General features: G+C 31.2%; 1 protein-coding gene and 1 long non-coding RNA gene across 3 annotated transcripts; one reads left to right on the top strand and one right to left on the bottom strand.

The window, feature by feature from the left end:
* Positions 1 to 4: 4 nt before the first annotated feature.
* Positions 5 to 25918, top strand: LOC132732361 (orexin receptor type 2-like). Of its 2 annotated transcripts, none has more exons than XM_060718774.1 (5): positions 5 to 520; positions 5642 to 6020; positions 7119 to 7275; positions 24191 to 24309; positions 25615 to 25918. In XM_060718774.1, exons 1-5 carry the CDS (start codon positions 104 to 106, stop codon positions 25782 to 25784), a joined length of 1242 nt encoding a protein of 413 aa, XP_060574757.1. In that variant the 5' UTR covers positions 5 to 103; the 3' UTR covers positions 25785 to 25918. The 2 variants fall into 2 exon arrangements, with proteins under 2 accessions (XP_060574757.1, XP_060574756.1); XM_060718773.1 differs by lacking the exons at positions 24191 to 24309; positions 25615 to 25918 and adding exons at positions 7994 to 8112; positions 9822 to 10323 and having other exon boundaries at positions 9 to 520.
* LOC132732362 (uncharacterized) lies at positions 11090 to 27773 on the bottom strand. Its single transcript, XR_009626017.1, has 2 exons — positions 27622 to 27773; positions 11090 to 11552 (listed from the first exon to the last, which is right to left on the bottom strand). It is a non-coding gene; the product is annotated as an uncharacterized LOC132732362 (long non-coding RNA).

Raw genomic sequence — 27773 nt, 5'->3', positions numbered from 1 at the left:
AGACAGACAATTACATGTAAAAATGTGTCCATACAGTTTCTTGTGAGATTTTAAGAATAAGTTAAGAAAGTTAAAGGGAACTTAGTGTAAGTAAGTTTCTACGATGGCGGGAGACCAAATGCAAAGCCAAAATTCAGAATTAGGGAACATGACAGACATAAATTCAACAGCTATAAATGGAACAAGTTATAACCCATTGTGTGATGAAAATACTTATTGTGAACCATGGGAGGACTACATTGATCGTGTCCATGCTTTGATATACCCAGAACCCGGGGAATGGGTTCTTATTGTGGTATATGCGTTGACATTTTTTGTAGGACTTATTGGAAATATCCTAGTTTGTTTTGCGATCTGGAGAAACAAAAATATGCGAACCATTACAAACATGTTTATAGTGAATTTGTCCGTAGCAGATCTTGCTGTTATCATTCTTTGTCTTCCATCTGCACTTCTAATTGATGTCACAGAAACTTGGTATTTAGGAAACACATTCTGTAAAATACATATTTTTCTCCAAGTAAGTATACCTCATCAACTTTTCATTTGAAAATGATTATTTTGACAAGGATTGTTTGTCCTAATTATATTAAAGACATATTATGCCTCAGAAACATTAAACAATTTACCTTTTAGATAGAGAAAATATATATTTTATTATGACCAAAGTGGTATACCATACTAATAATTATATGTATATAATTATGCAAATAAAACAATTTTCAAACATCGAAAAATATGTAAAACATGTACTGCAAATATTTGTGCATTTTATATGTAATCATTAAAATATATGCATTGATTTCTTATTAAAAAATTTGTCTTAAACTTTATAGAAATTAAATTTCTAATTTCCTCCCTTTATTAACGTGAATTGTTAAATTCGGTTATATCTTTATCAATAATGCCTACAATATTGATAAATCTTAATTTGAGCATCATTTTTATGACTTAAAGCCATTAAAAGGTGTTACAGGATCTTTAAATAATAGTTTTAGAGCATGTTAAATGCTTGTTTCTTAAAGAAAGTAGCGATACATGTGAAATAATATGTCACAAAGAGTGGCACAATATAAACAAAGTACAGGTATTTTGACTTCCATACAAAATATACAAAATTCTAATTCACCATAATTTTACTTATCGCAAAAAATCAATAAATGCTTCAGGTAATTGGCCATACATTAAAAATAAAGAAGCTATTGAAATATAAAAATAATAAAGCATTTCTTAGGCATAATGGTCTTTCAATTTCCCCTTATCATATCGTTAAATTGCCATGCGACATTTGTAAGTGAAGTTGTTATTTCTTTGACTCAAGAAACTTCCGCCAATTTTGCTTAGTACTTAGGTTGGTTCCAGGAACGGTCTGAAAACAATTCTATGACCATATAGCATCCAACACAATGGAACAAGTTTGAAATAAATTCTGTATAGCTTCCAACACAATGGAACAAGTTTGAAATGAATTCTGTATAGCTTTCAACACAATGGAACAAGTTTGAAATAAATTTTGTATAGCTTCCAACACAATGGAACAAGTTTGAAAAAAAATCTGTATAGCTTCCAACACAATGGAACAAGTTTGAACATACTGATTCGTTTTGAAATTTTCCACAGAACGACTCGAGAAATTCCTATATTAGTTCGGGCAAATTAAATCTTAAGATATTGATAAAAGTTTAAGGGCAATGGGCAATTTGTCATTTTTAATCATAATAAAGGTTTTCTAAGCAGTCAAATATAAATGCCATACTGGATATTATAAACGTATTACTGATCATAATAAAGGTAAACCATGGCATGTTTTCTGCTAATATCAAGTGATATTAGCACGTTATATTAATTACGCGAATTTCGACACCTGATAGTAACTTGCTATGCCTTTTGCAGCTTTAAACTCAAATGATTGAAAAAAAGACAAAAGTGAACATTCTATTAGAAGAAAACGTTATTCTGATAATTTTTTGACAAATGTAAACACATGATACGACAAAAATTACACAATTACTGTCATTATGTTATTAGTAATAAAGTGTTTGTTCTAATCTTGTTATAAAGGCTATTTTTGTGTCGCCTCTACGGAGTAATGGCGATATATAGGGATCACTTCTCAGTCGTCTGTCCGTCCGTCTGTCCGTCCGTCACAAAACTTGTCCGGACTACTCCTCAAAAGATACTGGTGCAATTTCATCCAAACTTTACAGCAATGATCAGTACCAAGTCTAGTTGTGCACATTGTCAACATTTTTTGGTTAAATGATTTTTGTAAGAGTTATGGCCCTTTAATTATTTTTATTTTTAAAGTTTGTCCGGACTACTTCTCTTATACCACTAGTGCAATTTCAATGAAACTTTACAGGATTGATCTGTACGGCAAGTCCTTGCGCAAATTGCACGGGTTTCCGGTTGAATGATTTTGGCCGAGTTATGGCCCTTTGATAAAAAGGTGTTTTTTTTCTGTGTGTTGCCAGATACCCAAAAGCTTGTCCGGACTACTCCTCAAAAAATACTGGTGCAATTTTATCCAAACTTTACAGGAATGATCAGTACCAAGCCTAGTTGTCAGTACCAAGCCTAGTTGTCTGTCCGTCTGTCACAAAACTTGTCCCAACATGAAATTGGCCATCATGAGGCGACACATGTGATCACTGATCGCTCTTGTAATACTGTACGTTTGAATCGTCGTTTTTCATTTGATAGTCGCGACGTTTATATAGTTTTATATATACATATGAGCCGCGTCACGACAAAACCAATATAGTGCGTTTGCGATTTCCGCGCAGTCTGATCAGGATCCATGCTGTTCGCTATCGGTTTCTCTACTTGTAATAGGGTTGGAAAGCGAACAGCATGGATCCTGATCAGACTGCGCGGATGCGTAGGCTAGTCTCGAACCATGCTGGTCGCATTACGTTGGTTTTGTCGTGACGCGGCTCATATGCTGTCACCATATGAAGAAATCTCACTTCTGTTTCTTAAAAAATAAATGCTTGCTGTATTATAATTTCTGACAGCCTAGTGGCAAGGGTTATGTTTCCAAACAACCGTTTATATAGGGTCATATAACTTACATGTAATAGTATAAACGGTTTTAAGCAGACAAACAACTCTTATGACCATATATAATCTGTCAAAGAATTGTAATACACATTCATACATGTAACAAATACAATTGTTTTTGAAGGGAAATACAATTTATTTTATAAAGAGGGGAAATAAAATTTTATTAATTGACAAAATCCATGTACATATATTATATAAACGCCAATAGATAACCAATGAACAGTGACGTTACAGTCGTACAGTTTTCCGAAGGTTGGCAAAAATACATGTATATAGTGTCTGAATTGTGCCTTCATTGAATGTCCACAAAAATAGTTGCTACATAAAAAAATCTAGAGAATAATAATGCAAACTAAACCGGTAAATTGTTATTTTCGATAAATCGTGCATTAAGGACGAATTGGTTAATGATTCGGGTGAAATATCATCTCCCAGGGTAATTGTTTAAAGGTTTAATTTTACACATTTGAATGAATGTTAAACACAAATACAGCTCGCGTCTCGTCTCGGAATTAATAATAAATGTATTTTGATTACAGGAGCAAATATTTATTTCATTAATGTTTAAACTAAAACATAAATTTGCCCGTTTATGAAATTGCACTATTTGTATTATTTTTATTGATATGTTTTAATTTGCATAATTTGTGATTAGATTTCTATAAAGAATAGAACTTTTTGTCTTTTTTTCTGATTTTACCTCATTTACTTTTATAAAAAGTGGAAGGTTTGCATTTTCACTGTGATATTATTTAAAACTTCTAAACAAAAAATTGTCTCGTATTTAATACAAATTATTTTCATTAAATAAACGGTTTACTTTTATTATTTCTTGTAGTATCTTAAAGGCCCATTTTGCCTCAGAAATGCTATCGATTTTCTCTCATATTTTTTGCTTTATTTTGCATCTTTAGTTATGTTGGCAATTGGGGAAATGACAGCTGTACTGCAAAACCGTAATGTGTCCGCACCTTTTTTACGATAAATTATTTACTATTTTATTTTAGATGGAAACAGTTATAATAATATTGTTCACTATCATGTATATACAATATACAATTGTGCCACTTATTTCAAGTGAACTCCGTTCCCCTATTTTTTATATGAATTAATAATAGAAATCCCATGAGTAAATAAAAATACCAACTATTTTAAAAAGTTAAAACACGTTTCATGAATTCATTATGATCAATAAAAGCCCCTACATAACAAATGAAGTTTGTGGAAATGGCTTCACTAATAAATGAGTCCTTTAAAGGGCAATTTATGTACAAGTGGACACTAAAACGTCTATAAAATGACTTGTAAAAGTTCGTATTTCTGACATGTAAAATATTAATGCAGTTGGTTCGTTTCATTAAAAGTCATACTATTTACTTTTAAGTTGACCCGGTGCATGTTGAAATGCATGTTGAACCGTTGAAACGTTAGTGTTGAAATGATAAGTTTCGAAATGATAAATGTTACACACAATATGCTGAACAGATTTGTGTTGAAACGATACATTGTCAATTGTTATGTTACTATTGGTAACGATACAATGTCACGTTGTAACGATATAATGTCACGTTCTAAAGATTCAATACCGATTTTTAACGATACAGTGTCACGTTGTAACGATACAATGTCACGTTGTAACGAAACAATGTCACGTTTTGTAACGATACAATGTCTCATTGTAAAGATATAGTGCCACGTTGTAACGATACAATGTCACGTTGTAACGATACAATGTTTCGTTGTAACGATACAGTGCCACGTTGTAACGATACAATACCACGTTTTAACGATACAGTGTCACGTTGTAACGATTCAAGGTCACGTTGTAACGAAACAATGTCTCGTTGTAACGATACAGTGTTTCGTTGTACCATATAGTGCCACGTTGTAACGATTCAAGGTCACGTTGTAACGATACAGTGTCACGTTGTAACGATAAATGCCACGTTGTAACGATACAGTGTCACGTTGTAACGATAAAATGCCACGTTGTAATGATACAGTGTCACATTGTAACGATACAATGCCGCGTTGTAACGATACAGTGTCACGTTGTTACGATAAAATGCCCATTGTAATGATACAATGTCACGTTGTAACGATACAATGCCGCGTTGTAACGATACAACGTCACGTTGTAACGATACAGTGTCATGTTGTAACGATACAGTGTCACGTTGTAACGAAACAATGTCTCGTTATACGATATCGTGTCACGTTGTAACGATACAATGTCACGTTTTAACGATAAAATGCCACGTTGTAACGATACAGTGTCATATTGTAACGATACAATGCCACGTGTGAACGATACTTCGGTTTCATAGCAATGATTGATGATAAATAATTTTGAAATTAATATTCTAAAGTACGCATGAATGAATACAAACTCTTTCTTAACATTTCTATCTATTTGTTAAGCATCATTTTCTGTTCTCAAGAATTAGAAATACAATTTGTTTCAGTTGAGTTCCTGAAATAGTAAGAGTAGAATATGCAATATTTGCTTCATTTCTTTATAAAGTTATACTCTATTTTACCATTATCCTCATTACGTTTTTTAATCAATTTTCAGTCAATCTTCATATCCGTATCAGTTCTCACGTTGAGTTCCATATCAGTTGAACGATGGTACGCAATTTGTCATCCACTACGATTTCACAGCACAGTTGGTCGAGCACGTACAATCATCATCATTGTATGGACCGTGTCGATTCTTCTTGCCGTTCCGGAACTCATATTCTCTACAGTGATACCATGGAATGCACGAACTGTTCTCTGGTCTAGTTGTGGACCATATTTGTGGAATACGAGAGATCAGACTATATATCAGGTGTTCTTGATGATAGCAGTGTACTTTGTACCAATGATTTTGATGGGCTTTACGTACATGCAAATAGCTTTAGTTTTATGGCGAGGTCACATTCCTGGTGCTTCTACTTCAAGAAATTCCCGTAACTATCTTTTAGTGTTTTCTTTTAAATGTTTGTCGAAAATATAACTTCAAAGCACACTCATGTATAATCGTTATTCTATGTGTGAGTTGTTGAAAAGTTCTTTTAAGCATTATCTTTTATGTTGATACTTCATTAAGAATGAAGAACTAACTTAAGAATTTAGAATAAAAAAAGCACATAGTTATCTTTGGTTATTATTGTTCAAACGCAATCAATGGTATGCCATTTGTTCAGCCCGCTTTTAAAAATAAGTTTGATACACTTTATATCCATTTTCTGTGTTAACTTTATGTATATATGTTTATATTTCGGCGAAACTAAGTAGCATTTTATTGACATAATCATAGTTCGCATTTTTAGCTAATCAATTAGTACATGTTGAAATTCCTCCCAACCTAAAAACAAAGAAAATGAATGTTTTTGTCCATATTTAAATATTGACAAGTCCATTTGTTAAAGCGTTCATATTTAAACGAATGCAAATTTGAAGTGAGCATAACTTTGTCAACAATTTCACAGATCCCTGCCTTGACTTTTAGTGACATTTGTCCTTTTGGTAACAAATAGGTTGCGGTGAATTTCGTATTGTGATACACTTACCTGATCATTTGAATGAGATATTTTAGGATCATATAGGGATATTTACCATTAAACATGCAAAGCTATGGTAATTTCCATCAGTCCAGTTCACTATAGTTTAAATAAAATAATGTTAATATGCAATATAAATCTATGGTAACCTTTCGTATAATAAATTAGGCTTGGTAGTTCTGTTTTCCTTAATTACTTATCTCCTCAAACCTCATACCATAAAAAGCTTCAACACAACGTGTATAAACGTGACCGCATGACTAACTGCAATGTAAGAATAAGGACATGTTTCCCATAACATTTGATATTGTCACAGTGAATAAACAAGTCTACTTCCAGTTATCGCAAGCAAAATACAAGTTAACATATATATAGGCTCCCAAGTAAGATACAGTGATCAGAAGTAACACGTTCCTTCACTCGCAAGATATGGTTAACATTGAATTATATAGGCTCACAAGACAATGTACAGTGATTTTGTTTAATTATATACTGTGATTACAGGAAGTCGGCAACCAATGTTGAATAACCGACATCAGCGGGAATCAACAGATGGCGAGGATCAAATGGATGGTAGAAGGAAGGCTGCCAAGATGCTTGTAGCTGTAGTATTTATGTTTGGTATATGCTTCTTCCCTATACACCTTTACAATATATTAAGGTACGGTTTTGAAATATACATTTGATATTCTAACCCTTACTTGTCCGGTGGTAACTAATTCTACCCATACTACAAGTGCATATCTAGTCTGTGTCGTCCGATAGTTTAACTACTAGTAGGATATGATTTTATAAAGCTTATCGGTATGTTTTTACATTGTGTGTATCAGTTATCAGTAAATTTAAGTGTCTACAGGTCAGACAGAAGCACCAAATTCTATGGTTACCGCAATGGTGTTAATATCATTATTTAGCATTAGACTTTGGCCCTACTTATTCGTCCAAACAGAAGACGAAAATCCGAACAATTCTGGTTGTTCATTTCGAACAATCTGTGTTCAGTCGGGTTTACTGCATAAGTTATAAAAACCAAGAGCTTGTATTCGAAACAAACGCAAACAGCTAAGTTATTTAGACGCTAATTAGAAGAACACAATAAACCTTATAAACAGCTACAGTTGTAGCCCCTTCATTATAGCTGTTGAAATTGATATTTTTTTCTTATTAGCTTCTGATTATTACTTAGAAATCTATGTTTTTTACTTCCACAGAATTAATTGCATTGTTGAATGATTCACACTTAAATTTAACAATACTGTATGTACAATTATTAACTTGTTAAATGAGAAAATATGGAAAATATCGCTGCTATAAGAAAGGAATGCAAATAATGAATAAGTCTGACCTAATTTGTAATGAATATCCTTTTTTTTTTTCAGATACACTGGATCAAATAAAAATATGAGTCACTCGGCTGAAAACATATTTGTCCTAACTGCACATTGGGCAATCTTCTTCAATAGCTGTGTAAATCCAGTTATTTATAATTTCATGAGCGGTAAGTATTACTATTTGTTACGTTTTTTAGTCCATTAACGGAATAGTTTTAATCAAGTTATTCCTTTAGAAAAATAATAATTAGATAGCATAACCAAACTATAATTTTTTAATTTCATGCCGATGGATAGCAGTATCAAATTGAATGAAATATCAGATGAAATATATTCAACTGCAGGCAAAATGTTCGTACATACTGGAAATACTCCTTTTAGGGTTTCAAAATTTGAGAAACTTTAAAGGCTTATTTTTAAAGATTGACGTCATGGCTCTGCTGTCATAATTGAATGACATCATCAGAGACAGCGCCTAATGTAACGATGAGAAAATCAAAATAAATATATTTAAACCCATTGCGAAAGCGAAACAGGTAGAAAAATGTAGTGCCTTGCATGTAGGATCAAATAAACACTTTTATTACATGCTTTTCGATGGTTTATAGAAATATATCAGTGAATTAAAACTGATAATTTCACTGTTTGAAACAGTGAAATTATCAATTTGATAATTTCACTGTTTTGAATTTAAGCCCCTTACGTTGTTTAAGTGAAATACCAGCGTACACAGAACTGGAAACCAACTTAATAACGTGACGTCGTAATGACGTCACGTTGTATAATTATTTGGCGCGCTATTCATTTATTTTTAGGTAAAAATGTCCTTTTTAACGTTTGATTGCATGTAATAAAAAGAAAATTTGTTTAGTTTAGTGTAAGATCGAAATATATTTCACCTCGTGAACACCAAAAGTTACGCCACTCGTGAAATATACCTTTTGGTGCTCACTCGGTGAAATATATTCCGATCTTACACTGAACTTAACAAATATCCTCTATATATAGATATATTAGACGTAGCTACACTTTTCATCTGGTGTCTATGCTGTGAAGAATATTACCCCCTTTTTAAAAAAAAATAACGCGATAAATCGTCTATCTCCGTTGTTATCAATACTAATCCGTACTCATTTTGTTCCTAATACTTCTTCAATGTTACATTGCATCGCCCTTTAAAAGTTTATTATAATGGAGAACCTCATAGTAAAAGTCAAACGACTACGGGCTAAATTCTTCAAGATTTATATTAGTTTCCCGATACTTTTCCTGATGTTTTATTGAAAATGTCTGTGTTTACAAAGGTCATCATGATTTAGACTGCATTACTGATTTCCTTTTGTGATATCGTTGTTTGAAAAAAACGGGAAACAAGCGCCATAATATATAAACTACAGTTTCCTCAGCTATTATGTCAAAATATAGAGAAATTAAGAATCCCAAAAGAAAGCACAACAAGACAAAAAAAACGAGCAGAAATAGACAAGATATTATTAAATGTATAACAAGTTTATAAACATAAAAGACTTCCTTGGAAATAATCGTATTTATCAGTTTGCAACAGGACTAAATGTTTATGTAAATATAAAATGTATATTAAAGTCAATTAAACGATTAAATCCGAAATAAAAATGCTTACAGTGTCAAAATGTGTTGATAAAGTTAACTATTTCATATAAAATTTATTACATTTTCATAACATCTCTGACAACGGAAAAATCTTGAAAAATATATTTACTGTCCTCGGTACTAATATCATATATGTGTTAGTATTATTTGTACAGCATATTCATTTGTAAATTAGCATTTTATGAAATCATTTAAATGCAATGATTTTAAAAATCCCAATTTTATTCGGATTGTCTTATCATTTCAGATAAATTTCGGAAAGAATTCAAAGTGGCTGTTCTAGCCTGCTTGAGTTGTGGGCGACGTACGGGGCCCTGGAACAGAGGTGATATGTACAGAGTTACATTTAACAGTGGCAGAACTATAAGTGTTCGTTACAGCAATCATACGCAATTACCGATGCAAAATTGTGTTTAGAAACAAAATGCTACATTTCTTCATGATTTTTATTTTACTGTTGTTCTACAAAATGTATGACATGTCAAATGACTTACTATTCCAACTGCAACTGTGTTTAAACAGCCACAAACTTAAGGTACTCGAGCTTTACAGCTAAGAAAAACAGCGTCAAACATTTCTGTTATTATGTATTTCTATGAAATGCACTTGGCTGGAGAACAGTGATTTTAAAATAAATGTCAACAAGTATTTACAAACATTGAAAATGGTATTTTCGTATATGTTTCAAGCTTTTGCTTCTTGTCTGTTTATTTTCTTTTCTCATCTACAAGATTTTCTTTTCAACAACTTTATTGATTTCACAAACGTCAGAGAGATGGGGGTGTGAAAAATGTTGCACCATGCTTCTTTATCAATATCTGACTCAATCAAAACGGTTCAGTAATGTCCCCCTTTTTCTGTTTTTGACATGCTCTCGAGCGATCTATTTTCCCCACTTTGTATATGTATACATGTATGTTCTTAAATAGAGAGAAAAATGGAATCACTAATGCACGCTCTAAACGACAAAATTGAAAATGATGCAGGCTCTGTTTGGTTAAGCATATTAATGGATGATACTGTACATTGCAAGTTACCGTCCACCCATGCCCCCACCCCCAGAACCGACGTATGCAGATCTCAACATTTAAATACAAAAAAACGATGAAATTTTGAATAATTAAGAAACATCCGTTAATGTGGTCATTAAAGTTTTAAAAAGAGTGTGCGATTTTTAGCAGTTTTCGGTCAAATAATCTTTCATTTCAGATAACAAACCTATTTTTTTTTTTTTTTTTGAAAAAAAGTGTTAAAGTTTTCTAAATACAATGTATCTCAATTTATGATCAATTAAGAATATAGATACCGGATAAAAGTCAAAACACGAATTTCCATGAATTTAATTGCATAGTTCAGCAGAGAAATAATAACAAATTGTTCATAATTATGTAAAACTTGTCTTTAAATATGTACTTTTAAGACGAACCAGGAAAATAAATCTTGCTTCGCTGAAATAATAATGAGTACATTTGTAACTACTCTGAATTTATAGTTTGGTAATGTGTAGGAACATGATACGTTTAGCATTTACATAAATTGTACTGATATGAAGTAATGATTGTGTACTTATATATAATATATATTTCTTGCGATTTTAAAATAGTATTGAAAAAAACAACTGTTACAACAGAAAACAACAATAAATCAAAGAAGATACGTTCTCAAAAGATTAAAAGAAAACACGAAAGATCGCGATTTTTATCTGACCTCAAAAAATGGCATTCGTGTGTACAAAGGGAGTAACAAACTGTTAACGTGTTATTATCTGAAAGTCTTGTGGCGGTCTAATATTGGTTTGCTGATATGTTGTTACTAGTTGCCAAACAAATGGCAAGAAATAGTATGTTTGGAAGATCTGAACATTGTTTTTGATGGAAGATAACGTCACACTGCTAATGCTGTTTAATTGTGTACATGTTTATCTTGCTTCGGTTAATGCTTTTCTGTAAACCATACTTCCAAGCTTTATTTTTCTAACCTAACAAATAATAGAATGAAAAAGACATATCTCAAAAGGTTTATATCATTGTAAGTAGTGTAAGAAACCAAATTGTAGAATGTTTTAACGTGTCTTTTATTTCTTTTGTTGCATTTAAAGATTTGTACAAAATGTAATAAATATGAAGATTCTTATTGTATCTTTCTTATTATTTTATTGAACACAAAATTTACATTTAATGAAGAAAGGAAATAATACACACGTATTATATTTAGTTATCCAATACCCAGATGTTGCAAATGTATACTGTAACTGGAAAAAGAGTAAATTAAAAAAACGCATTACATTCTTCATACAATAAGCATCCATTTATATTAAATATGTTCTTTTGTACCTGATGCAACCACATTTTACCGAGTTATAGTCGGCATTATGTTGTTTAGAACATATTTGTGTTCCAATGATTATGTATCGTGCTTAAGTAATTTATTTCAATAAACGCATACCTTTATTATATGTATTAACATTAACGTTATTGGTACACAATGCTATGATACCCACAATAATACGTAGAGAAAAAATATAAGAAAAGCTTGTGGGAACATTTCAACTTCACGCATTCCCGAATTCATCTTTCTGAATTCACAATATTATGTCCATGAATTCACGATTTCAACTTCACGAATTCACTGTTTCAACAACATGATTATACGGAAATAAAATTGTAAATTTACGAAGATACAATCGTGCATTCATAAAATTGAAATGTCTTTCGTACAAAACATTTTTGACAGTTTTAAGAAAGGAAACACATTCAGCTTTAAGTCAACGCACTTATGAATTATGTAGATTTTTAAAATGAAGCAATTATCAAAATCCATTATCAGGCGAATCAAGGTCTAAATATTGAAAGAATTTAGAGTTTTACAATATATTTCAGTGTAATAGTTTTAATGTTAAATGTGATTAATGTAATTGATAATGTTGTAATAGAAACAATTTTGAAATTAATGGGTCATGCTTATATCAAGAATTAATTTATTCTGATGAAGGTCAATGAACATTTCAAAACAAAAAAAAATCTTAAAGTTCCATTTCGTTAATTATCAAAATAAATCGGCTTCAAAAAGCCAATTAACTAAATTTGGGGAACTAGATTTGACTGTTAACCACTGCTAACTGACATTTTTGGTTTTAATTCCGAATTGAATGAGATGCATGTTGCTACTTATAGTACAATGATTAGTAAAGAAATAAATTTAAAAAGAAAATATATTTTTTTAGAAGGAATAGAATGTGTAGATAATGAAGGTCGTTTTAGACTTCGTAAACAACCACATTATCGTGAAAAAATGAAATTTGTAATATCTTATAAGACTGGATCAAAGATTCATATATAATTTTTAAAAATCTATTTACCGTAATTTAACCTCTATTAACCGTAAATTATGCTAAAATATATCAATTATATTAAAAACGTTTTAATAATCAGTATTATGTATCGGACTGCCACAAAGAAGTTGTAAACTATAGAGAAATACAACTTAAAGAAATTCCAAAACGGAAACATTGACTGTTGCAACTGAAACATAAACAAAGGTGATAATGATGAAATTTTGAATTTGGAAACTACGTCGATCAATGTGTTCATGAGACGGTGATCATAAAACCTTCAAACGCACAGGTTTGAGACATTCTGTAAAAGTGGCGAATGGTTCTCAATTAACAGAATGCGTATGCCCTAAATGATTTAACTAATGATAAGACACAACGGGGAATGGAATGGTCAATCTTCGTCAGCGACAATAAGCGCTCGATCATGGAGGTTCCGTCAATGACTTGATACTTGACTTCAAATTCTCATCAGTGGAAATTTAAAACAACAACAACAAAAAAAAAACAACGAAAAAACAATAGAAATCAGTACTAAAGTGTAAAATCGTATGAAGTAAAACACATCAAAAATGCATGTTATAATTTACAATATTCAGTCGGTATGATTTGAATGATGCTAAGCGTTATCATAGATAGACTGCACTTGTCGTATTTTATTTTATTTCTTGTACTTATGTCTCTAATTATGATCATATTACTATTTGATTATTCGGTATAGAACATTGTTCAATTATACAATATGAGTACTAATCACATTTGATTTATAAAACTCTTCCAATTACTGCGGAATGTTCATGCAATGAATGTAATTACTTTGCTAGTAGGAATAATTGTTCAACCATAAATATCTTCCTTGACAATTTGCATTTAATTTAAAGAGGTTTGTGCAATTAGAGACAGTAATCAAAATTTATTGTCTTCATGAACTAATTAATGTACTACTAATGTAAATATGATATAATAGTAATAAATGTTCCATTAAATCAATGTATGCAAATGATCTATTTTAATGATGAATCTATTGTACGAGATTTATTCTACAATTACCGTGAGTGTATTAATCACATAGTGTGTGTTTCATTTCTTTTATGTTTTCTTGAATATAATTACCGTTTCATGTTTCAATGTAAATTCTTCTGACTACATTGGATACATAAATGTACCTTAGGTTTCCAAGTAAATAATTAGTCAGAGATTCTGTTTTGTGTATGCCATATTTTTTACATGTAAACTCTTTGTCATAAAACCATGGTATTAGTGCACTGGCATTCAACGGTAAGAAGTTTGGACAAAAACATGTATGCTAATACAGAGATCAAATATATGTGTGTGCTAAAGAATGCTATCACCTCGGCGGGGCCCACATTCAATTCGGCTGTAAGCCAGGTTTAGGATGTCCCATCCTAAATACACACCTGCACTATTTTTGTTTGTCTCACTTTTAAATGTCTCTTTAAATCTTTAAGTGTTTACCAAGAATAGCAAAATGTACGTCAAAATCGCATTAGACGCCTTACTGGTACTATGGGGAGAAAGGTTGAGGCTATCCGGGAAAGTGGCGCTTACACATGTTATTAAAAAGTTGCCTACATAATGCCATTTTAGGTTACGTAATTGTCAACATTTACCAAAAATATGCACCAGTAAATGTTAGGTAAACACTTCAACACCATACTTATAAACACTTAACCAGTCATGTTAAATTAAACATATTTCAATCATGAATTGTTCTAGAACAAAACATTTATTATTCATCATATAAATGTTCATACTAAAACACATTGAACTGTATCAACCTTTTTTTACGAAAGAAGTATGTTCTTTAAATATTCAATGATTTCTTTTTAAAATTACTATGTATCAGTATATGAAATGTTTTTGAACATGTCTATTGTATGGTTTTGGTTGTGTTCTACATCGCACCAACACAGTAAAGATCATATGGCGACTTTTGTGCTTAACAAGTGGAGGAAGAACTGTGTCCCTCGAATGTATTATTTCAGGCCCGAAAGGCGAGTATGATAAGTACATGTGCTGGGATTGACAAATATACATTTATTCGGAATTGCATTTTGAGCTCCACATCCCAAGTGTTCGTGGTTTAAGAAACTTGGAAGACACGATTTGTTTACATGTGAGTTACAGTTTTTCCATATTTTTTACAGTCATGTTGCTAATGCCCCAAATCACCAATTAAGTAGGAATATCGTTGTTTTCGTTTGGAAATGATGTCTCTCTTTACTCAGTATTCACTGTTTGAAAACGGATTTTCTCATCACTACACACTTATTATATACCTCATCATAACTTTATAAAAGAAAACAGCGGTGCGTGGTATCAGCAAAATGTCTGATAAAAACAAACGTTCACTTCATATATTATAAATTTATCAATACCTGGTTGAGATAAAAGTGAATGAAGCATTCGGTTGACTTTATTTAAGTTAGAATTCTACATAAATGTTTTGATCATTATAGAATATTGATCTACATTCTAAATTTGAATTTAATAATATACCATTAATTTCCATTTTATGACAGTAGTCGTGCGTTAATGCTTAGTAAGGAATCTGGTGTCTAAGTTATATTTAAATCTCACAATACTTTATCAATGGCATACAGTCATGTCACATTTCCTTCCATACGTACATTATCACTCTTTGAATGTATATTTTACAAATGATTTGACTGACTGAAACAAGTTTTATTGTAAATCACGTGACACGCTTTTACTTCCTAAAATACATAATTGACGAGTAGCATTATACACACCTAGAAATAGGTTAAGCACACTTCGGAATTTAAAATTGGCAGTGATTGAAAGTACTGTCATGAGATGATGACTTAATTGAGCTAAGAAATAGTAAATTGAAAAGCAGTGATATAAATTTAGTAATCATAAACCAGTAATTTATGAGTTTAGTCTATACTTAGCATAAGAAAATGTGTTGTTTTTACCAAAAAATTAAGTGTTTATAAGTATGGTGTTGAAGTGTTTACCTAACATTTCGATGGCTGAACGCAACACTGGTCTAACTTGAATTTTTTTTCAAAAATGACTTTTTTGCATTTTTTAGCCTAATTGCATGAAATACATCAGTAAATAAAATATTAGAAATAATTGTGAAATTTTATGGGTTTTATTTACCACTTGGCATTTTGCTCTATCTCAAATGTGAGTATAACTTAAATGCAACAGAGAGCTAACTCAAGTTAGAACTGTGTTGCATTAATCAAAATTTACTTATTGGATGATAACACTGTACTAACTCCAGTTAGCACAGTGTTGCTGTTTAATTTCAATACAATAAAAATCAGTTTTGTTATATTTGCGGGTATTAAGTTAGGTTTGGCATATTCTTAAATAATTATTTTCTACATTTTACCCATTTTTGTTGCCAAAATTGCAGAAATGTAAATCCAAGGCTCTTAATTAATTCTATTTTGTTTTCAAGGAACAGTTATAAGTTTAAAATTGCTATATTATCTCTACATAGTCATTTAAGATTGAAATAAAAAATAATAGCGTATTAACCTTTCAAAAAGAGTTATTATAATATTTAAATCATTTAATTCACTGTTGATGAAAATTATTTACTTGTTATTGTTTTTTTTTTAATCATAGTGATCTATTAATTATTATACTGATTAAACAAGATCTCCAACCCTTTTTAAATATCAAGATTTTATAATTATTTAATACAATTTGCTTCTTCTTAAACTTAAAAGGACTCCTATTTTGGCATCATGGGAGTTGAGATTTATGTTTATGTACAATTTGATGAAAGTCTGGACAAATAACTTTGTTTAAACTTTCAGATCATTTGCTAAGTATTTTTCCGAGCAGTTATGTGAACTATAAAAATGATCGGATATTGAAAAGCATATTAATAGAGCTTTAAACTCAAATTAGATAATAATAGAACCATTATAAAATTTTCAACTTCATGTTAAGTATAATTTCTTTATATCTCTTGTGTATCTTTTTGTTTATGTGGCCCAAGTTGATTCATTTCAGAAATTCAAATCTTAAGTTTTTATGCCTTTGGAGCTCAGTGAAGTTTCTTTAGTATCTGTATGTATAAGGCTTGTAATCATTTGAATAATATTTTTGGTTTGTCTGGTTTGGTTTTATGGCACACCAACACAATTGAGGTTATATTTCGCTGAAACAGGAAAGATTTTTTCTTGCATATCAGATAGGATTATCTACTGTTTACACAGGTGCTAGAAAAACCTGTCTTACATTCCCCATGTAAGACAAGTCAATGTTTTTAAATGAAGTCATTCCCAAACGCCTTTTATGAATGAATTGTGTTCTAAAGATGACATCATTGTGCCATAACAAATGAAGTTGTAAAGTCATACGCTACTATAAGAGAAAAGTGCTAAATGAAAGTATTAGTTATCGTCATTTCTTTACAAAATATCACTGATATGTAATATGCGAGAAACAAAATCTAAGACAAGGTGTTGTCACAGACAAGAATATCTAGCTCTCACTGGTAACTGTGTAGTGGAAACTTGTGATTCTTTACCGCCATAAAAAATTACCCTCATTTTAGATATTTTCGTCTGTATCGGCAGCCGGTGTAAATTCCTTATAGGCTAAGTAAATTCCTTATAAGCTAACCTTGGATGTTACAAACATGAAGCAACAGAACTTGGGTACTTGAGGTCTTCCTCCACTGGTAAAGCTGGAGTATTGCCATACAACCTGAGACTGTTGTGTAAGTGCGACATAAAACCCAACAAGAAAAGAAATTCTTAAGAAAGAAGTGAGGACAATGCTGGTGATATATTATATTTAGTGGGGCCAATGCTGATAAAGAGGGTAATAATGGAGACAATGCTTGCGAAATCATAGATGGGACAATGCTGGTGATATCATAGTAAATGGGGACAATGCTGGTGATATGAGGGTTAGTAGGGACAATGCTAGAAATATTATAACTAGTGGGGACAATGCTGGTGATATCATAGTTAGTGGAGACAATGCTGGTAATGAGTGTTAGTGGGGACAATGTTAGTGATATTATAGTTAGTGGGGACATTGCTGGTGATATTATAGTTAGTGGAGACAATGCTGGTGATATGAGTGTTAGTGGGGACAATGTTAGTGATATTATAGTTAGTGATAGTTAGTGGGGACATTGCTGGTGATATTAAAGTTTGTGGGGACAGTGTTAGTAATAGTATAGTTAGTGGGGACATGACTGGTGATATTAAAGTAAGTGGGGACAATGTTAGCGATATTATAGTTAGTGGGGACATTGCTGGGGATATTATAGTTAATGGGGACAATGCTAGTGATATTATAGTTAGTGGGGGAATTGCTGGGGATATAATAGTTAGTGGAGAAAATGCTGGTAATTATAAGGGTTAGTGGGGACAACCTTGGTGATATAATAGTTAGTTGGGACAATGCTGGTGATATTGTAGTTAGTTGGGACAATGCTGGTGATATTATAGTTAGTGGGGACAATGCTAGTTATATAATAACTAGTGGGGACAATGTAAGTGATATTAATTATAGTTAGTGGGGACAATGTTGGTGATATTATAGTTAGTTGGGACAATGCTGGTGATATAATAGTTAGTTGGGACAATGCTGGTGATATTGTAGTTAGTTGGGACAATAATGGTGATATTATAGTTAGTGGGGACAATGCTGGTGATATTATAGCTAGTGGGGACAATACTGGTGATATTGTAGTTAGTTGGGACAATGCTGGTGATATTATAGTTAGTGGGGACAATGCTGGTGATATTATAGTTAGTGGGGACAATACTGGTGATATTATAGTTAGTTGGGACAATGTTGGTATTATAAGGGTCAGTGGGGACAGTACAGATGATTTTATAGTTTATAGTGAGAAAATGTTGGTAATATGAGGGTAAGTGGGGACAATGCTGGTGATATTATAGTTATAGTGAGGACAATGTTGGATTTGTAATGGTAGTGGGGACAATATTGGTAATTATTATAGTAAGTGGGGACTAGAAGATGACAATGCTTGTGATAAAAGTGTGATAGATGACAAAACTGATGTAATGAGGTCTAATTTGGTGGCAATGCTGCTTATATAGGTGGTGAGGAAGATAATGGTGGTGAGATGAGTACTCAGAATAGTAATGGGGGTTAACAAAGGGCTAGTGGAGACAATGCTGTTTATATAAGAGCCCAGGATGATGATGGTGATATAATTGTTGTTAATTATTTTGAAGGTGAAATTAGGGTTTTTTTTATATCATTGTGCTGGTGATGAGTGCTGGCAAGTGGAGAATGGTTAAAATGATGGTTTATGTAATACAGAAAATAGTTATTAAATGGAGAAAATATTAGATAAAAAAGTAAGAATGATGATAGATAATAGAGAAATGAAATGATTTACTGTAATAGGAATATGGGAAAAAATTATGTTTAAAAATCTGACAAAAAATTGAGTATAACGGATAATGACAAAGGAAGGTGGACAAAGCTATAGATACAAGTGCCATGCCAAGTTAAATTACAAAGAGAGGCAGCAAATAATGCTGCTTGGCAACTTGGAGTTTAGTTTATGCAAACTGTTCCTTAAAATAACATTTTACTTGAAATTCTGACTACATAGATAAACTTGAAAATATAAATGAAGATCCAATAGGTAAAACTATTGTTAATTTTGAATCAAATTGCCTGTGTTTTTAGAGTTGCGAGTTTTATAAACATGCTTCTATTTTTCAGTTATGAGTATGTGCTTCAATTTTAATGTTACATTGAATAATGCTTTATATAAAAAAAAATTATCTTGTCTACAAAACATTCATTATGAACTGAAATTTATAATTTCATTTTTTAAAAAATAATTTTATGTGATAAAACAACTGACTTTTAAGATTGCCTGATTTCTAGTATGTTATGCAAAATTAATAATTGTCAATTTTGTATAAATTAACATGTCGGTTTCTGTAGAAAAGTTGTTTTCCTTTAAAAACATACTTAAATATGGTTAAAGTTAAAGCTTTTTTCTATTATATTATCCTATTTTTTTAAACATAGCACTAATTGATTATTCTTTTGGTCTTATTGAACCCATTTTGTAAATGCAACATAGGGCTAAGTCAAGTTAGACCAGTTTTGCTGAAAATTTATCATTGATATTTGATGATTTATAAATGGAAAACTGATCTAACTCATATTTTTTCAAATATCTTTTTTATTTACCAATATTAATTTTTGAAACTCCTTTTAACTAAAATTTTAACTTATATGGATATAAAAATCTAAAAAAAAATAACAAAAATGTTCAATTTATAGAATTAATGAAGTTTTTATAGCCTCCTTAAAACTTTGTAAAAATCAAGTTAGACCAGTGTTGCGTTCAGCCATCGATTTACTGGTGCATATTTTTGGTAAATGTTGACGATTACGTAACCTAAAATGACATTATGTAGGCAAATATTTAATAACATGTGTAAGCGCCACGTGTCCGGATAGCCTCAACCTTTCTCTCCATAGTACCAGTAAGGCGTCTAATGCGATTTTGACGTACATTTTGCTATTCTTGGTACAGAGCTTGTTCCAGTTATTGCAGGTCGACTCAAATGGTTCGTAGCATTGCCAAAATAAAATTTAAAACTTTAGATTTGGTCATGTCAAAATTGAAGCAAAATGCCAGGTGTGCTTAACTTATTCCCAGGTGTATATACGCAAAATATTCGTGTTATAGCTTAAGAGACAATTACTGTCAATTCCTGAAAGAAATTTTGTTAACTGCCGAAGTTGGTCATTTGATACGTATACCAATCGACTTTACAGAAAGCGTAATCGATTAGTTTCCGTGATTTATACTATATAATCAGTTCAATAAAAACAAACGATTTTCTTAAGCTTTCTTCAGAAAAAATTGACGTTTATAAAATAACAAATGACAAATGACGCAACGTCCGTTTAACTATACGCTAAACAGAACGTGACGTTTACGCGGGAATAAAAACTTTGTCAAATACATACAGAATCTTTCATGAATAAAAATTACAGCAATATACAATAAATTACACATATAATATGGATCTGCACATGTGATACAAAAATTCTCATAATAATAATAAAAAAACCTTGATATGAGAAAAAACATACTACATGTATATGTATACCGGCTCAATAATGACAAAGTTTGAATTGTACAAAACTTTTGCATTCATACCATTAGGAGATAATGTGTTAAGCTTGTGAATCCAGTATGATTTTTTCCGTGAATTATACTGGCATAGGAACAAAACGGCGTATTGTTATGTAAACATAAACTCCATGGTAGACATAGAACCTTATATTTGATATGGTATATAACTACGGATCTACCTAGAAAACTTCATCAGGTTATGGAAAACATTAAATACCCTCATTGCACCGGTATCTTTGCACTTAAACGATGTTAGGTGTAATAGCTTTAGTACATTAAATACTGAATTACATTTAAAGAGAACTGAAATATAAATATATATTACGTAAGCAGGTAGCTGCATCTATTTTGGGCTAAAAATAATAAAACATAAATTTCGGTATATTTGAATCATTAACAAGAATTTCAATAACGTTATAACATTGTGCAATTAATCAGTTTTATTACTCTTTTGGAAATATTATCCTATTATATTTCTCATAAAGTCATTCCTTTATCAGTATTCCTCGTTTATTAAAATTCCTCATTATTGTTTTATTTATCTATTTGCAAAGTCGCTTATCCCATATTGTATATAAAATATAACAGGATAATTTACAAAATTAAAAGAGAAATACAATTACCTTGTAGCAAACACTACCATTCATTAAGGCGGGGTCGGGTGTCATATTATTATTATTAATATGACCCAAAATTGACGTTCGTTTTGATTCGCTCAGGTAACAATATTTTTTCTATGGTATTGTTTAACGTCGCAACAACACAGTAAAGGTCATTTGGCGACTTTCCAACTTTACTGGTAGAGGAAGACTTCAGGTGTCCCTGTATGCATTAGTTTAGACACGAACGAGCATTTGAGAAGAACCATCGACGTTCTGTACGCTAGCTGGATAAGTTCCTTACATGAAAAGACCCAAACGGGATTCGAAAGCATAGCAGTAAGGGGCAAGTGGTTTGAAGTCAACGACCTTCATCACCCGGTCACTGATGCCCCTGTAACAGTTTCTTTTCCAAGTCAAGTCAAATAATTTATTGGCAAAAACATATACATGTTCATCGACAAGCAACATTTTTGCGTTGCAATACAAGATACAGAAATGTAAGATACGTACACTATAAATTAAACATTATAAATTCTGTAGAAATTACAGAAAACAGTAACAGTAAAAATTAATACATTACCATGATATAAGTCGATTCAGAAATATCTACAACAACTCTGACGAGATAAAACGTAAGTTATTAGGTAATTTAAAATGAAGTATTATTTGTTTAATTTTTACCATCATTTTACTCTCAAGTGCATTGGTCGTGTGTAACACTACCGTTCACTTTCATACTACTGTAGTTTATTCACTTAATTGTTAGTTTATGGACGTACCATAATTTTTAATTTATAAAATTCTGAAAATATAAGTATTACTATTAATCTCACAATTTTATTCACATTTCGATCAATGAAATCTGTTAAAAGCGGAGCATATTTCGGTTTGAAAAAAGAAATGCAATATGCTACTTATTTGAAGCTAGTAATTTAAAAGTGAAATCCATTTCAGAAACTTATAAAGATGAATCTATTAAAGGCGGTGCATATTTCGGTTGGAATCTAATAGAGTGAAATCTATTAAAGGCGGTCCATGTTTCGAATTGTTTGAAACATACTAAGTGCATTGAACTTTGGTGTAAAATGTGGAAGAAAGAGGCATGCGATAGATGATTACCATATTGTCGCCACCAATTAACATTATCTCGTTTTTTATAATTTATCGCCGCCGAAAATAAATATTATGTCACTTTCTTCAATGTCCCTTCGCCATTAGTTAACATTTTGTCGGTTTCTTTAATAGATTCCCATGAGTAAACATTCTGTCGTTTTCTTCAATATCCATTTGGCACCAGTTAATACACTGCCGGTTTCTTGAATATCTCCGAGTTAACATTTTGTCTTGTTCTAACATGTAACTGTTTGTATCAATTCCTTTCACTTTGTGCCTGTATTTGTTGCTCTATATTGCAGAAGAACAATGTTTGAATGCAAGTTAAGATATAACTTTTAAAACCACAACAAACCAACCAGTTCAAAGTTTTCAGAAAAATAAATGCTATTTGTTCGTTTTATGGAAATACGGGTAATCCATCAAATACAACAATTATCGTTCCAACATATACAGAGTTCATATTTTTCGCGAAGGCAAAGACAGTGACATGAACGTTCTGCGACAATCTTTTCCAGCTTATAAACTAGTGTGAATTATATATATATATTTTCTGTCTTAACATTTATTTGGTTTTGCAAAAGACTCGCGAGGATCAGATGGATGGTAGAAAGAAGGGTGCCAAGATGCTCGTAGCTGTAGTTTTTATGTTTGGTATAATATTATGCTTCTTCCCAATACACCTTTACAATATATTAAGTTACGGTTTTGAAATATACATTTGATATTCTAACCCTTGCTCTTACGGTGGTAATAAATTCTACATACTACAAATACATATCCTATACTTTAACAAGTAGTAGGCTATGATTTTATATAGCCTAATTATAGATTTGCATTTACATTGTGCATATCAGTAATCCGTAAGCTTTAGCGTAAACATGTCTGAGAAGAAGCACCACATTTTATTGGAATGAATTGTGGTGATCGTAATGGTGTTATAATTATTTAGTATTAGACTTGTTTGTCCAATGAGAAGACCTAGATCCGAACAATTCTGACTGTTCATGTCGCACTATCGGTGTTCAGTCGGGTTAACTGATTTAAGTTAAACGTTGCATCTAATAAAAAAAGCGCTTTAATTCGAAACATAGGCAAACAGCTAAGTTATTTAGACTAAGAAGAACATAAAAACCTCGTAAACAGCTACAGATAAAGTCGCTTCCTTATAGATGTTGAAATCGATCGCTTTCCTATACGCGTCTTTTTCTTAAAAATGAATGGTTTTTACTTTCATAGAAATGATTGTGTTGTTGAATGATTCAAACTAACATTTAACGAAACTGTAGGTATATTTATTTACATTTAATAAGAAAAAAGGAAAATGTTGAGATTTAAGAAAGGAATGCAAGTATTAAATAAGTCTGACCTAATTTGAAATGAATATTCCTTTTTTTTTTCAGATACACTGGATCAAATAAAAATATGAGTCACTCGGCTGAAAACATATTTGTACTAACTGCACATTGGAGAATCTTCTTCAACAGCTGTGTAAACCCAGTTATTTATAATTTTATGAGCGGTAAGAATTACTATTTGTTATGTTTTTTTAGTCTATTAACGGAATAGTTTTAATTAAGTTCTTCCTTTTTAGACTAATTAAATTGCATAACCAAACTATAATTTATCAATTTCTTGCAGATTGAGATCAGTTATCAAATTGAATGAAATATAAGATGAAATATTTTCAACCGCAGGCAAAATGCGTTTATATACTGGAAAAACTCATTTTAGGGATTCACAATTTGAAAAACTGTAAAGGCTTATTTTTAAAGATTGATGTCATGGCTCTACCGTCATAATTGAATGACATTATCAGAGACAGCGCATAATGTTACGATAAGGCAATCAAAAGAAATATATTTAAACCCATTGCGAAAGCATGAACAGGTAGAAATGTAGTACCTTGTATGTAAGATCAAATAAACACTTATATAGATATATTAGACGAGGCTACACTTTTCATCTGTGAAGAATATTACGACAAATAAATATCCCCTTTAAAAAAATAACGCGATAAATCGTCTATCTCCGTTGTTATCAATACTTATCCGCACTAATTTGTTCTTAAAACTTCTTCAGTGTTACATTGCATCGTCCTTTAAAGGTTTATTATAATAGAGAACCTCAAAGTAAAAGTCAAACGACTACAGGCTAAATTCTTCAAGATTTATATTAGTTTCCTGATACTTTTCCTGATGTTTTATTGAAAATGTCTGTGTTTACAAATGTCATCATGATTTAGACTGAAATACTGATTTCTTTTTGTGATATTTTTGTTAAAAAAAAACGGAAAACAAGCGGCATAATATATAAACTACAGTTTCCTCATCAGACATTGTGAGCTATTATGTCAAAATAGAGAGAAATTAAGAATCCCTAAAGAAAGCCCAACAAAACAAATAAAACGAGCAGAAATAGACACGATATTATTACATGTATTAAGTTTATTATACTTTGGAAATTATCTTTTTCATCAGTTTGCAACAGGACTAAAAGTTTTACATGCGATGTTTATGTAAATATAAAATGTATTTTCAAGTCATTTATACGATTAAATCCGAAGTAAAAATGCTTACTGTGTAAAGTTAACTTTATAACTTTTTAAGTTCATATAAAATTTAGCAAATCATAACATCTCTGACAACGGGAAGATCTTGAAACATATATTGTCTGTCCTCGGTACTGATATCATAAATGTGTTTATTATATATTATACTATTATAGTATTATTCGTCACAGCATATTCATTTGTAAATTTCCATTTTATGAAAACAAATGCAATTTTAAAAATCCCAATTTTAGTCGGATTGTCTTATCATTTCAGACAAATTTCGGAAAGAATTCAAAGTGGCTGTTCTAGCCTGCTTGAGTTGTGGGCGGCGTACGGGGCCCTGGAACAGAGGTGACATGTACAGGGTTACATTTAACAGTGGCAGAACTATAAGTGTTCGTTACAGCAATCATACGCAATTACCAATGCAAAATTGTGTTTAGAAACAAAATGCTACATTTCCTCATGATTATCATTTTACTGTTGTTCTACAAAATGTATGACATGTCAAATGACTTACTATTCCAACTGCAACTGTGTTTAAACAACCACAAAGGTACTCGAGCTTTACAGCTAAGACACACAGCGTCAAACATTTCTGTTATTATTTATTTCTATGAAATGCACTTAACTGGAGAACAGTGATTTTAAAATAAATGTCAACAAGTATTAACAAAAACTGAAAATGGTATGTTCGTATATGTTTCAAGCTTTTGTTTCTTGTCTGTTTTTTTTTATCATCTACAAGATTTTCTTCACAAATGTAAGAGAGATGTGGCGTGAAAAATGTTGCGCGCTACTTTATCAATATCTGACGCAATCAAAATGGTTCTGTAATGTTCTCCTTTTTGTGTTTTTGACACTGCTCTCGAACGATCTATTTTCCCCACTTTGTACAAAATATGTATACATATATGTTAGAGAGAAAAACGGAATCACTTATGCACGCTTTTAACGACAAAATTGAAAATAATGCAGGCTCTGTTCCGTTAAAGGGACTCCACTGAGTTTTTTTGAATGACGGGACTGGAAATATTTTTTTTGAGATTATTACTCCATTTGATGTAAATCTATACTTATAACGTATGTGCAAAATTTCAGATCATTAGCTTCCTTCGTTTTTCCAGAATAATTATTATAATAGTGAAAAATGACCCTAAATTGAAAAGCGTTTAAACGCTTTTCTCTCAAATCGGACTGAGAATAGCACAAACATATGATTTACAATGTATTTCTTGTATATTACTTGGTTATATTTTATTTATATTTCTGTTTTAAGTGCTCATGTTTATTTATGTTAAAAATTACAATTTTATGTTTTTGGTTTTAGGCTTATAAACCTCAGTGGAGTTCCTTTAAGCAACTGGAAATTGCAAGTTACCGTCCACGCCCCATAGCACCGACTTACGCAGATCTCAACATTTAAACACAAAACAATGATGAAATTTTGAATAATTAAGAAACATCCGTTAATGTGGTCATTTAAGTTTTAAATAGATTGTGCGATTTTTAGCAATTTGTTTATGTCTTTTTCGGTCAAATCATCATTCGTTTCAGATAACAAAGTGTAAAAGATTTCTAACTATCTCAATTTATGATTTATTAAGAATATAGATATCGGGGGAAAAGTCAAAACACGAATTGCCATGAAATTATTTGTATAGTTCAGCAGAGAAATGATAACAAATTGTTCATAATTATGTAATACTTGTCTTAAAATATTTGCTGTTTAAGACGTACCAGGAAATTAAATCTTGCTTCGCTGAAATAATAATGAGTACATTTGTAACAACTCTGAATTTATAGTTTGGAACATGATGCTTTTTACGTTCAGCATTTACATAAATTGTACTGATATGAAGTAATGATTGTGTACTTATATATAATATATATTTCATGCGATTTTAAAATAGTATTGAAAAAAAAAACCAACAACAGAAAACAACAATAAATCAAAGAAGATACGTTCTCAAAAGATTAAAAGAAAACACAAAAGATCGCGATTTTTGTATGACCTAAAAATGGAATTTGTTTGTTCAAATGGAGTAACAAACTGTTAACGTGTTATTATCAGAAAGTCTTGTGGCAGTATTATGTTGGCTTCCTGATTATGTGTTACTAGTTGCCAAACAAATGGCAGGAAATAGTATGTTTGGAAGATCTGAACATTGTTTTTGATGGAGGATAACGTCACACTGCTAATGCTTTTTAATTGTGTACATGTTTATCTTGCTTCGGTTAATGCTTTTCTGTAGACCATACTTTCAAGCTTTATCTTACCTAACAAATAACAGAATAAAAAGACATATCTCAAAAAGTTTATATCATTGTTTGTAAGTAGTGTAAGAAACCAAAATGTATAATGTTTTTACGTGTCTTTTATTTCTTTTGCTGCATTTTAAGATTTGTACAAACTGTAATAAATATGATGA

The sequence above is a fragment of the Ruditapes philippinarum genome, unplaced genomic scaffold (assembly GCF_026571515.1).
Source record: "Ruditapes philippinarum isolate M1 unplaced genomic scaffold, ASM2657151v2 ctg1283_1_1_1_1, whole genome shotgun sequence".
Taxonomy (NCBI): domain Eukaryota; kingdom Metazoa; phylum Mollusca; class Bivalvia; order Venerida; family Veneridae; genus Ruditapes; species Ruditapes philippinarum.
The sequence above is the reverse complement of the archived record's forward strand: the minus strand, read 5'-3'. Positions and strand labels throughout refer to the sequence as shown.